Here is an 11,003-nt window from a genome sequence, read left to right as displayed (position 1 = left end):
TGTTTTACACCTGTTTACGATCAATTGAACGAAGACAGAAAAGAAATGATTGCCAGGATTATACAGCCCTGTCTGCCTATCAGGATATGTTAAGTTTAAGGTTTTTTAAAAGTTTATTTATTAGTGTCACAAGTAGGCTTACATTAACACCGCAACTGTGAAAATCCCCGGCGCCTGTTCGGGTACAATGAGGGAGAATTTAGCATAGCCAATGTACCTAACCAGCACGTCTTTCGGTCTGTGGGAGGAAACCAGAGCACCCGGAGGAAGCCCATGCAGACACGGGAAGAACGGGCAGACTCCGCACAGACAGTGACCCAAGCTGGGAATCAAACTCAGGTCCCTGGTGCTGTGAAGCAGCAGTGCTAACCACCGTGCCACCGAAGTAAATGGACCACCACATCCACCGGTGTTCCTGCCGGTGTTATACCTCTATTAACTATCCGCACTGCTCAGTATAATGATCAGCCACACATTAGCAGGAACCAACATCATTGCCTTATGATCACCTTTAATTATGTCTCAAGTACAAGGAGTGAAAAATGTGCAACATTGTTAAGCATTTTGGAAAACCTTGATTCATTATTTAGCAATATCCTGCACTCTGAGAGCAAATGTACATTCCGAGCTGTGCCAATGGAATTATTTCATTCTCTTTGCAACATCTAGATACGCGATCTGGATCTCACGATTAGCGGGACACGTGTTTACAAATTCCTCCCTTTCATAAGCATTGTTCAGGTATCGCCAAATTCCAGTCATCTCTTCAGGGATCTCAAAATTTCGGTATTTCATTGCTACAATCTAAACGAAGGAAAAAGACAAAACATTTATTTGAATGATATTCTTGATACACAGGCGAGGCAACTGAGCACGCCAAAAACAAATTTGCTGCAAAAATGTAAATGATGTGAGAGCAATGGGATTGTGCACATTCTGTCCTTTTAATTCCCAACCTGCTGGGATATCTCACTGCAGACTGCAAAGGTCAAAATTCAAATGTGCTGAGATACATCTTAACGCAGTCCCTCGATACAGATGGGCTCATAGCCCAAACGCCCCCCCCCCCCCCCCCCCCCCGCCCCCCACATTTAACCATTTCCGAAAGTCTGCAGGGCTGACTGGTGCATGTTGATGTGCGAAATAGGATCAGGAGTAGGCCATTCGGCCCGTTCGAGTCTATACCGTCATTCAGTTAGATTGTGGATAATCTGCATCTTAACTGCAGCTACTTCCATTGGTTCCGTAACTCTGAATGCTGTTGGTCAGCCAAAAGCTATCAATCTCAGCATTGAAATTTCCAACTGACCCACAGCCTCAACAGGTGGGGGGGGGGGGGGGGTGATAAAATCAGAAAGTGCTGGAAACACTCAGCAGGAAGAACAGAAGAGCAAGTCTGAGACAGGATAGAGATCAGGAGTGATTTAAATGTCCACGGTGTCATGAACAAAAGGCAAAGGGGATGGCAATTGTTGTAGTCAATAAATAATTAAAGTTGTTGTCCAGAGTTTAAGTGTGAAAGACAGAATAATGAACAGCACCTGTCCAAAACCAAAAACATGAAAAATGAGATTCACACCGGCACATGGCAAAAATGAAGAATTAATATGGTGGATGGAGTTCATGATCTGAAGTTCATAAGATATAGGAGCAGAATTAGGCCATTCGGCCCATCGAGTTTGCTCCATCATTTGATCATGGCTGATATGTTCCTCATCCCCATTTTCCTGCTTTCTCCCCATAAACCTTCAACCCATTACCAATTAAAAATCTGTCTAACCCCTCCTTAAATTTACTCACTGTCCCAGCATCCACCGCACTTTGGGGTAGTGAATTCCACAGATTCACAACCCTTTGGGAGAAGTAGCTTCTCCTCAACTCTGTTTTAAATTTGCTACCCCTTGACCTAAGACTATGACCTCTCATCCTAGAATGCCCCACAAGAGGAAGCATCTGCTCCACATCTGCTTTATCATCTTGTATACCTTAACTTAATCTCCCCTCACTCTTCCAAATTTCAGGGAGTATAGGCCTAAACTGTTCAATCTCTCTTCATACGACAAACCCCTCATCTTGAATCAATCTAGTGAACCTCCTCTGAACTGCCTCCAATGCCACTACATCTTTCCTCAAATAAGGGGACCAAAACTGTGCACAATACTCCAGGTGCGGCCTCACCAATGCCTTGTATAATTGCAACAATACTTCCTCAGCTTTATATTCTATTCCTTTAGCTATAAATGCCAACATTGCATTCATTTTCTTTATCATCTGCTGTACCTGCATGCTGGATTTCTGTGACTCATGAACGAGGACACCCAGATCCCTCTGCACCGGAGCACCCTGAAGTCTCTCCCCATTTAGATAATAAGTCACCTTCCCATTTTTGACCCAATCTCCTAACCTATCTATATCCATTTGTACGGTTCTTATTTCCTCATTGCAACTTACTGTCCCGCCTATGTTTGTGTTTTCTGCAAATTTGGCTATAGAGCCTTCTATCCGTGTATCCAAATCATTAATATAGATTGTAAATAGCTGGGGCCCAAGGACCGAATCCTGTGGTGCCCCACTAGTTACTTCTTGTCATCCAGAAAAAAAAATTATCCTGACTCTCTGTCTTTGTCCATCAGCCAGTCACCTATCCAAGCTAATAAATTACCCCATGTGATCTAACCTTGTGAATTAACCTTTTGTGCGGCAACTTATCAAATGCCTTCAAGAAGTCCAGATTTACGACATCTACAGGATTCCCATTATCCACTTTGCTTGTTACATCCTTGAAGAACTCTAGCAAATTAGTCAAAATGAGTTGCCCTTCATAAAACCATGCTGACTCTGATGGATAGTGTTTTGACTTTCCAAATGTCCAGATATTGCTTCCTTGATAATTGATTCTAACAATTTCCCAACAACAGATGTTAAACTAACTGCTCTGTAATTTCCCACATTCTGCCTCCCTCCCTTTTGAATAAGGGCGTTACATTAGCATTTTTCCAATCCACTGGAACCTTTCCTGTGTCCAGGGAATTTTGGAATATTATAACCAATGGATTTTCGTAATTTACCTTAGCTCTTTTTATTACATTTTTAGTATCCCTTTGTTTATCTTTGAACGTTTCCCAATGTTCTGGCCTGCCACTGGCCTTTGCAATATGGTATACTTTAGTTTTTGTCTATATATTGTCCTTGACCTCCTTGTTTAGCCATGGATGTTTTTACCCCCTTACCATCTTTTTACCTCACTGGGATATATTTTAGTTGTGAGGACTTGAGTATCTCCCTAAACAACTGCCACTGCTCATCTGTTGTCCTACCTTTTAGCCTTCCTGCCCACTCTACTGGGCCAAATCTGTCCTCATGCCTATGTAATTTCCTTTGTTTAATTCCAGGACGCTAGTGTGAGACTCCACTTTCTCACTCCCAAACTGAATTTTGAGTTCTATCATACTACGGTCACTACTCCCTCGAGGATCCTTAACGACGAGGTCATCAATTAATCCCTCCTCATTACACAATCCCAAATCCAGAATAGCCTGCTGCCTGGTTGGTTCCAGAACATACTGTTCCAAGAAACAATCCCTAATAAGTTGTTGAACTCAGTGTTGAGTCCAGAAAGCCTAATCGGAAGATGAGGTGCTGTCCGTCAGGCTTGTGTTGGGTTTCACTGGAACATTGCAGCAGGCCGAGGAGAGAAAGGTGAGCCTGACAGCACAGTGCTGAATTAAAATGGCTGAAAGGTCGGGCTCATGTTTGTGGACTGAGAGCAGGTATTCCTCAAAACAGCCATCCAGTCTGTGTTTGGTCTCCCTAATGTAGAGGAATTCACATTGTGACCAGCGAATACTGGAAAAGGAATTGAGAAAAGTACAAGTAAATCACTGTTTCACTTGGAGGGAGTGCTTGGAGTCTTGGACAGAGGAGGGAGAAGGTGAGAGGGCAGGTTTTACACCTCCTACGATTGCATGGGAAGGTGCTGTGGGAAGGGTTGAGGTGTTGGGGTGTCACTGAGGAGTGGACCAGGGTGTCACATATGGAATGGTCTCCGCAGCACGCTGACAGGAGAGGGAGTCATAGAGGTATACAAGACAGAAAATGGCCCATTGCGTCTGTGCAGTGGGAGGGGAAGATGTGTTTCATGCTGGAGAAAGCGGAAATCTATGGAAGCTGTTGGAGAGTGAGGACAAGGGGAATCCTAGCATAGTTCTGGGAGGGGAAGGGGCGAAAGCAGGAGTGAAGGAAATCAATTGGACATGGTTGGGGCTCCTGAAACTCAGTGCAGACACAGACTTCACTCCATGAATGGGATTTTTTTTTACACTGTACTATTTTATAAATTTATTTCTTAAAAACACAAGGCTTTTGAAAATGACACCATTATGATAATAATTAAATATGATTTCAACCTTCATCCAGTTTTAATATAAATCAAAGCAAACCTTGATAATGTGGAGCTTTGGCAGGAGATTGCAATCTGCCAAGGTCAAGTCATCTCCGTCTAGGTATTTTCTGTTGGAACAAATATCTTCCTCTGTGCTATTGGCATCGATTTCCTCAGGTAAAGGTGTGTTTAAATAATCATCTAATTTCTTCAGAGCTTTCAGCAAGGCCTTTTCCAAACCTGAACAAATGAGAGAAAAGTGATTGTAGGCATCAGAAACAAAGAGAAAGAAAGAAATAGAAGTGAGGGGGGAACCCAAAATCCCACGCTCTGGGCTTCCCAGCTTCAAATTTTCCACTCCTTCCTCTGTTATTTTTCTCTTAAGCAATCCTTTCATCTTGCATTATCTTCCCTCCCCTTCTTGTTCTTTCTGCTCAGTTTCACCGCTCTCCTCCTCTTCACAATGATTTTTTAAAATGCCAGCCAAAGTCCTACCCCAAACCCGGGTTGAAAACTCCACCGATCCAAGATCTATCTGCTTCCTACGACGGAGGAAGATTCTTCTCAGAGGTCAACGCAACAGTAAACGTCACCACATTTAGTGGACTGGAAGTGCTCTTCTACAATATACTGAAATATTATATAGTGTTGTCATCCACCGTTAGCCACTTGATGGCACCATCCCCAACCTCCAACATGCTCTGAAGCCATTTGGTGAAATCAAACAGCAACAACTTTTATACAGAACTGTCAAATCAGTTTCCCAAGAAAGTAGCAAAGGGTAGCAATCAGAAAGCTTATCCAAAGATGTGTGGGTTAGGTGGATTCGCCATGCTAAATTGCCCTTTAGTGTCCAAAGATGTGCGGGTTAGGTGGATTGGCCAAGCTAAATTGCCCTTTAGTGTCCAAAGATGTGCAGGTTAGGTGTATTGGCAATGGTAAATGTGCTGGGTTATTTGGATAGGGCAGGGGGAGAGGGCCTAGGTGCGATGCTCTTCTTTAGATTTGATTTGATTTATTATTGTCACATGTATTAACATAGTGAAAAGTATTGTTTCTTGCACGCTATACAAAGCATACCGTTCATAGCGAAGGAAATGAGAGAGTGCAGAATGTAGTATTACAGTCATAGCTAGGGTGTAGAGAAAGATCAACTTGATGTGAGGTAGGTCCATTCAAAAGTCTGATGGTAGCAGGGAAGAAGTTGTTCTTGAATCAGTTGGTACGTGACCTCAGACCTTTCCTGACAGAAGAAGATGGAAGAGAGTATGTCTGGGGTGCATGGGGTCCTTAATTATGCTGGCTGCTTTGCCGAGGTAACAGGAAGTGTAGACAGAGTCAATGGATGGGAGACTGGTTCGTGTGATGGATTGGGCTACATTCACGACCTTTTGCAGTTTCTTGCAGTCTTGGGCAGAGCAGGAGCCATACCAAGCTGTGATACAACCAGAATGAATGCTTTCTATGGTGCATCTGTAAAAGTTGGTGAGAGTCGGAGGTGGGGGAGTGGGCTCAGAGAGGGAGTCGGGGAATTTCTGGAGAGTCAGTGTAAACCCAATGGGCTTTCTGTACTGTAGGGATCCTATTGTTCCGTAGTTCAATTATTATACTGATCCTGAGACACTCTGATGCCTTACACTATGCTAGTCTGTAAAATAGGGGTAAAAGCATTATCATTTATCCATGCTGTATCCAGCAACACACAACAGATTGTGCACCACCAGACAGGAGATACATTGTCGGATACTAGATTAGTGTTAATAGGATCCAAGCCTATTGGTGAAGCTGAAATCAAGACGCAGAGCTTTTCTTTCTCAAGAGAGTTTATTGAGAGTTCAGTCTCACACCTTTCCTCCCATTTCCCCCAGGCATTCCCTGTTCATACTCTAGTAAAACAGTAAGAAGTCTTACAACGCTAGGTTAAAGTCCAACAGATTTATTTGGAATCACGAGCTTTCGGCGCGCTGCTCCTTCCTCAGGTGAGTGGAAAGGTGGGTTCACAAACAGGGCATATATAGACAGAGACACAATTGCAAGATAATGGTTGGAGTGCGAGTCTTTACAGGTAATCAAGTCTTTACAGGTACAGACAGTGCGAGTGGAGAGGGGGATAATGACAGCTTCAAGAGGTTTAAATTGTCACAAGCCAGGACAGTGAGTAGGATTTTGCAAGCTCAGGCCAAATGGCGGGGGCTACATCTGATGTGACATGAACCCAAGATCCCGAATGAGGCCGTCCTCATGTGTGCAGATCTCAACCGGGATCTTGGGGTCATGTCACACTACATGTAACCCCCACCATTTAGCCTGGGCTTGCAAAATCACTAACTGGCCTGGCTTGAGCCAATTCAACCTCTTTAACCTGTGTTTATCCCTCTCTCCACTCACATTGTCTGTACCTGTAAAGACTTGATTACCTGTAAAGACTCGCACTCCAGCCATTATCTTGCAATTGTGTCTCTGTCCATATATGCCGTGTTTGTGAACCCACCTTTCTACTCACCTGAGGAAGGAGCAGTGCTCCGAAAGCTCGTGATTTAACCTGGTGTTGTGAGACTTCTTACTGTGCCCAGCCCAGTCCAACGTCGGCATCTCCACATCACAAGTAAAACAAAGGATCAATGAAATAAACTCATGAATGGGGGTGATAGACCTTGGTGGGGAAGCCCCCATTTTATACTTCTTTGATGAGCCAAAAATCAATAAATAAAAATCAATAAATGAGAAAGGGAAACAGCTGCTGGTGGGGCACTGTAACTAAAACAAGATATCAAAGGGAACTCAGCTAACTAAGCAAAGTATCATTCCTGGGGGTGGTGATGCACACCAGCCCCCGCCGTGCCCATTGGTCACGGAAGGCCTGAAGTGTGCTGGTGGACACTGCGCGCTCCCTCTCCAAGACAACCCAAACACCAATGCTTGTTTTATTAAAAGAATATAAATAGGGTCAACTGGTTGCACTTCAGTCCTCAACCCACCTAATCTTTGGTCACCTGGTACGGAAGGGTTTCAGGAGGGAGGAGAAGGAGAACCTCCTCATAAGCTTGCTCCGGGTAAGATATTCTGTCAGAGCGTCAGTGCAGACTCATTGGGTCGATTGGCCTCCTTCTGCTCTTCAGGGATTCTATGAACTAAGCCATGACTCACCCCCAAAAGGCCATGGATGCTGGGCCAACTGGGGCTTTCAAGATAGAGATTGATAGATGTTTGTCAGGGAAGGATGTTAAAAGATATGGAGTTAAAGGGAGGTCTGGCTGACCCCCTCAATTGCCCACTGCCTGGACATAAAAACAAAGAACAGTGCAGCACAGAGACAGGCCTTCGGCCCACCATGATAGCTTTCTAAGTTAAAGAACATTTGCCTCTATGTGGCCCGTATCCCTCTATTCCTGTCAATTCATGTATCTGTCAAGATGCCTCTTGAACGTTACTATTGTATCTGCTTCTACCACCTCCTCTGGCAGCGCATTCCAGGTACTTACCACCCTCTGAGCAAAAAAACTTGCTTCTCACATCTCCTTGGACCTTAAATCTATGTCCCCCCCTGATATTTCTACCCTGGGACGTCAATGACCAATTTGGCCAGACCCAGGAGCAGGCTTACGATGCGATCCTCCCCCCTTCCCCCATCCCCACCCCAACAGTGACCGAAGATTAGAAACATAGTGCTGAAGTGCAAGCAATATCCCCCATTTATATATGCTCAAAGACCCATCACCTGTTTCTCTTAATCTTAATGTAAATGACATTAGCAAACATTAACAAAGTAATTAACAAGACAATAACATAGAGGATCAATGAGACATACGTTTTAAGCAGGAGAGGTTTTTTTAACCCACCTTTTTGCTTGTGGCTACCACCACTCGCACACTTTCTCTACTATCATAAAATATCCAGGAGATCATGACGATCACTGGTCCGAGGAAAAGAAAATAGGAGCAGTAGTTGTGCTTTGCTGAGGTTGATGTCAAGATACATTGTTGACACAGGCTGCTTTCTTCTCTATCTGAATTCCATTGGGATGGTGGCATAGTGGTTAATACTGCTGCTTCACAGTGCCAGGCACCAGGGTTCAATTCCAGCCTTGGGTGACTGTGTGGAGTTTGCACGTTCTCCCCGTGTCTGTGTGGGTTTCCCCCGGGTGCTCCAGTTTCCTCCCACAGTCCAAAGATGTACAGGTTGAGTGGATTAGCCATGGTATATGTGTGGGGTTGCAGGGATAGGGTGGGGGAGAAGGCCCGGGTAAGATATTCTGTCAGAGCGTCAGTGCAGACTCAATGGGCCGATTGGCCTCCTTCTGCTCTTCAGGGATTCTATGAACTAAGCCATGTCTCGCCCCCAAAAGGCCATGGATGCTGGGCCAACTGGGGCTTTCAAGATAGAGATTGATAGGTGTTTGTCAGGGAAGGATGTCAAAAGATATGGAGTTAAGGGAGGTCAAAATGGACTTCAGTTACAGATCATGCATGATTGAATGATAAAGTTAACTATGGAGGTTGAATGATGTACTCCTGTCCCTATAATATTGGTGGGTAGGGTTTGGATACCCAGATGAAGAATGCTTCACTCACCAGCAATGATATGTTTCACCTTAAACATAAAATATACATATCGACAATCAAGCTGCTTCTTTATCAAGTTAAGTAGACGTGGAACGGATGCTTTCTCTTGTGGGGCATTCGAGAACGAGAAGTCTTGGTCTTAGGATAAGGGGTAGCAAATTTAAAACAGAGTTGAGGAGAAACTACTTCTCCCAAAGGGTTCTGAATCTGTGGAATTCGCTACCCCAAAGTGCGGTGGATAAGACCATAAGACCATAAGACATAGGAGCGGAAGTAAGGCCATTCGGCCCATCGAGTCCACTCCACCATTCAATCATGGTTGATTTCAACTCCATTTACCCGCTCTCTCCCCATAGCCCTTAATTCCTCGAGAAATCAAGAATTTATCAATTTCTGTCTTGAAGACGCTCAACGTCTCGGCCTCCACAGCCCTCTGTGGCAATGAATTCCACAGACCCACCACTCTCTGGCTGAAGAAATTTCTCCTCATCTCTGTTCTAAAGTGACTCCCTTTTATTCTAAGGCTGTGCCCCCGCGTCCTAGTCTCCCCTGTTAATGGAAACAACTTCCCTACGTCCATCCTATCTAAGCCGTTCATTATCTTGTAAGTTTCTAATGCTGGCACAGTGAGTAAATTTAAGGAGGAGTTAGACAGATTTTTAATTGCTAATGGCTTGAAAGGTTATGGGGAGAAGGCAGAAAAATGGGGATGAGGAACATATCAGCCATGATCGAATGGTAGAGCAGACTCGATGGGCCGAATGGCCTAATTCTGCTCCTATATCTTACGAACTTATAAGAAATAATGTTCCGAAGAAGATGGACTTGAAACTTTAACTCCATTTCTCTCTCCACAGATGGATTTTCCAGCACTTCCTGTTTTTAAAACGGCTATGTGTGAGCAGTTGTAGTCAAATGTAAAGCAAAATAACTCGCCAAATGATCATAGCTGAAGTTTTCTCTTTACAGGTATTGAGTGACAGGCTGTGTATTTCCAGTGCATTGTTTTATTACAGTTGTAGTCACCTTACTTACTTTCATTTGCATCTTTCCTCACATTCTTAATGTATGCTGAGAACTTGGCAAATACATCATTTCCCGCTGAATTCGATTCAGGATGTCTGGCAGAAAGCCTTGGATATCTGGAAAGCACACTGTCATCATTATACATCATTCAGAACAAATACTTCTTGGCAACACTTCTTTACTCACTGGTAGGACACTGAACCATATTGGCATACTTCACACAAGATCTGCAACCACTCACTCAAGGTCATCATATGAACATTTAGCCAGGAAGTCACTGATTTGATTTGATTTATTACTGTCACGGATTGGGATACAATGAAAAGTATTGTTTCTTGCGCACTGTACAGACAAAACATACTGTTCATAGATTATATATGTAGAAGGAAAGGAGAGGGTGCAGAATGTAGTGTTGCAGGTACAGATAGGGTGAAGAGAAAGATCAGCTTAACATATGATAGGACCAATCAAAAATCTGATGGCAGCAGGGAAGAAGCTGTCCGTGGACACTTCTCTGATCATTTGCTCTTAACTTGGGGACCCTGAAGTCTAAGTAAGGGTTGTCAATGCCAGTGTAACTAACTAGAGATTAGAAATTTGACACTGTGTGGATCAGTAATGCAGTAAGGAACAGCTTGGATTTCACTGGAATGAATCTTCCTGGAAAATCAATGCTGGGTTTACGATGAACTGTGTTACTCACACATAAATCAAGCCAGCAGGTGTTAAAACCTCCCTTTTGTCATTTGCTTTGTAGAAGCAACATCTTGTCCTTAACCTCTCCCATTATTTTAACGAGCTTGTTGGACTTGCATAATAATTAAACTCACTGTGGAAAATTAGAGCTCACATTGAACAAGTGCCTTTCCAAAAAATTAATAACCGATAATGCAAGGTTAATGTTAATGATTCCCTCTCACACAGAAAGGGCACCATCTGAATTGGTGAGGTTTATCTGGTCATTAACATTTTGCTGTTGGTGGGAGTTTGTTCTGTGCCAATTGGTTCTACATATTCTACATTACAATAGTAAC

General features: G+C 43.6%; 1 protein-coding gene across 2 annotated transcripts in view; it reads right to left on the bottom strand.

Moving 5' to 3' along the window:
• Positions 1 to 496: 496 nt before the first annotated feature.
• Positions 497 to 11,003, bottom strand: part of LOC144506175 (chloride intracellular channel protein 4-like) — a 28,465-nt gene continuing 17,958 nt past the window's right edge. For both annotated transcript variants that reach the window (XM_078232023.1, XM_078232022.1), the window contains exons 4-6: positions 9,979 to 10,085; positions 4,440 to 4,621; positions 497 to 804 (exon numbers count right to left, since the gene is read on the bottom strand). In XM_078232023.1, coding sequence (XP_078088149.1) covers positions 643 to 804; positions 4,440 to 4,621; positions 9,979 to 10,085 — 451 coding nt within the window. In that variant the 3' untranslated portion in view covers positions 497 to 642. The remainder of the gene's footprint in view (positions 805 to 4,439; positions 4,622 to 9,978; positions 10,086 to 11,003) is intronic.

The sequence above is a fragment of the Mustelus asterias genome, chromosome 17, assembly GCF_964213995.1.
Source record: "Mustelus asterias chromosome 17, sMusAst1.hap1.1, whole genome shotgun sequence".
NCBI lineage: Eukaryota > Metazoa > Chordata > Chondrichthyes > Carcharhiniformes > Triakidae > Mustelus > Mustelus asterias.
Note: the sequence above shows the minus strand (reverse complement) of the source record. Positions and strands in the feature narration are given on the sequence as shown.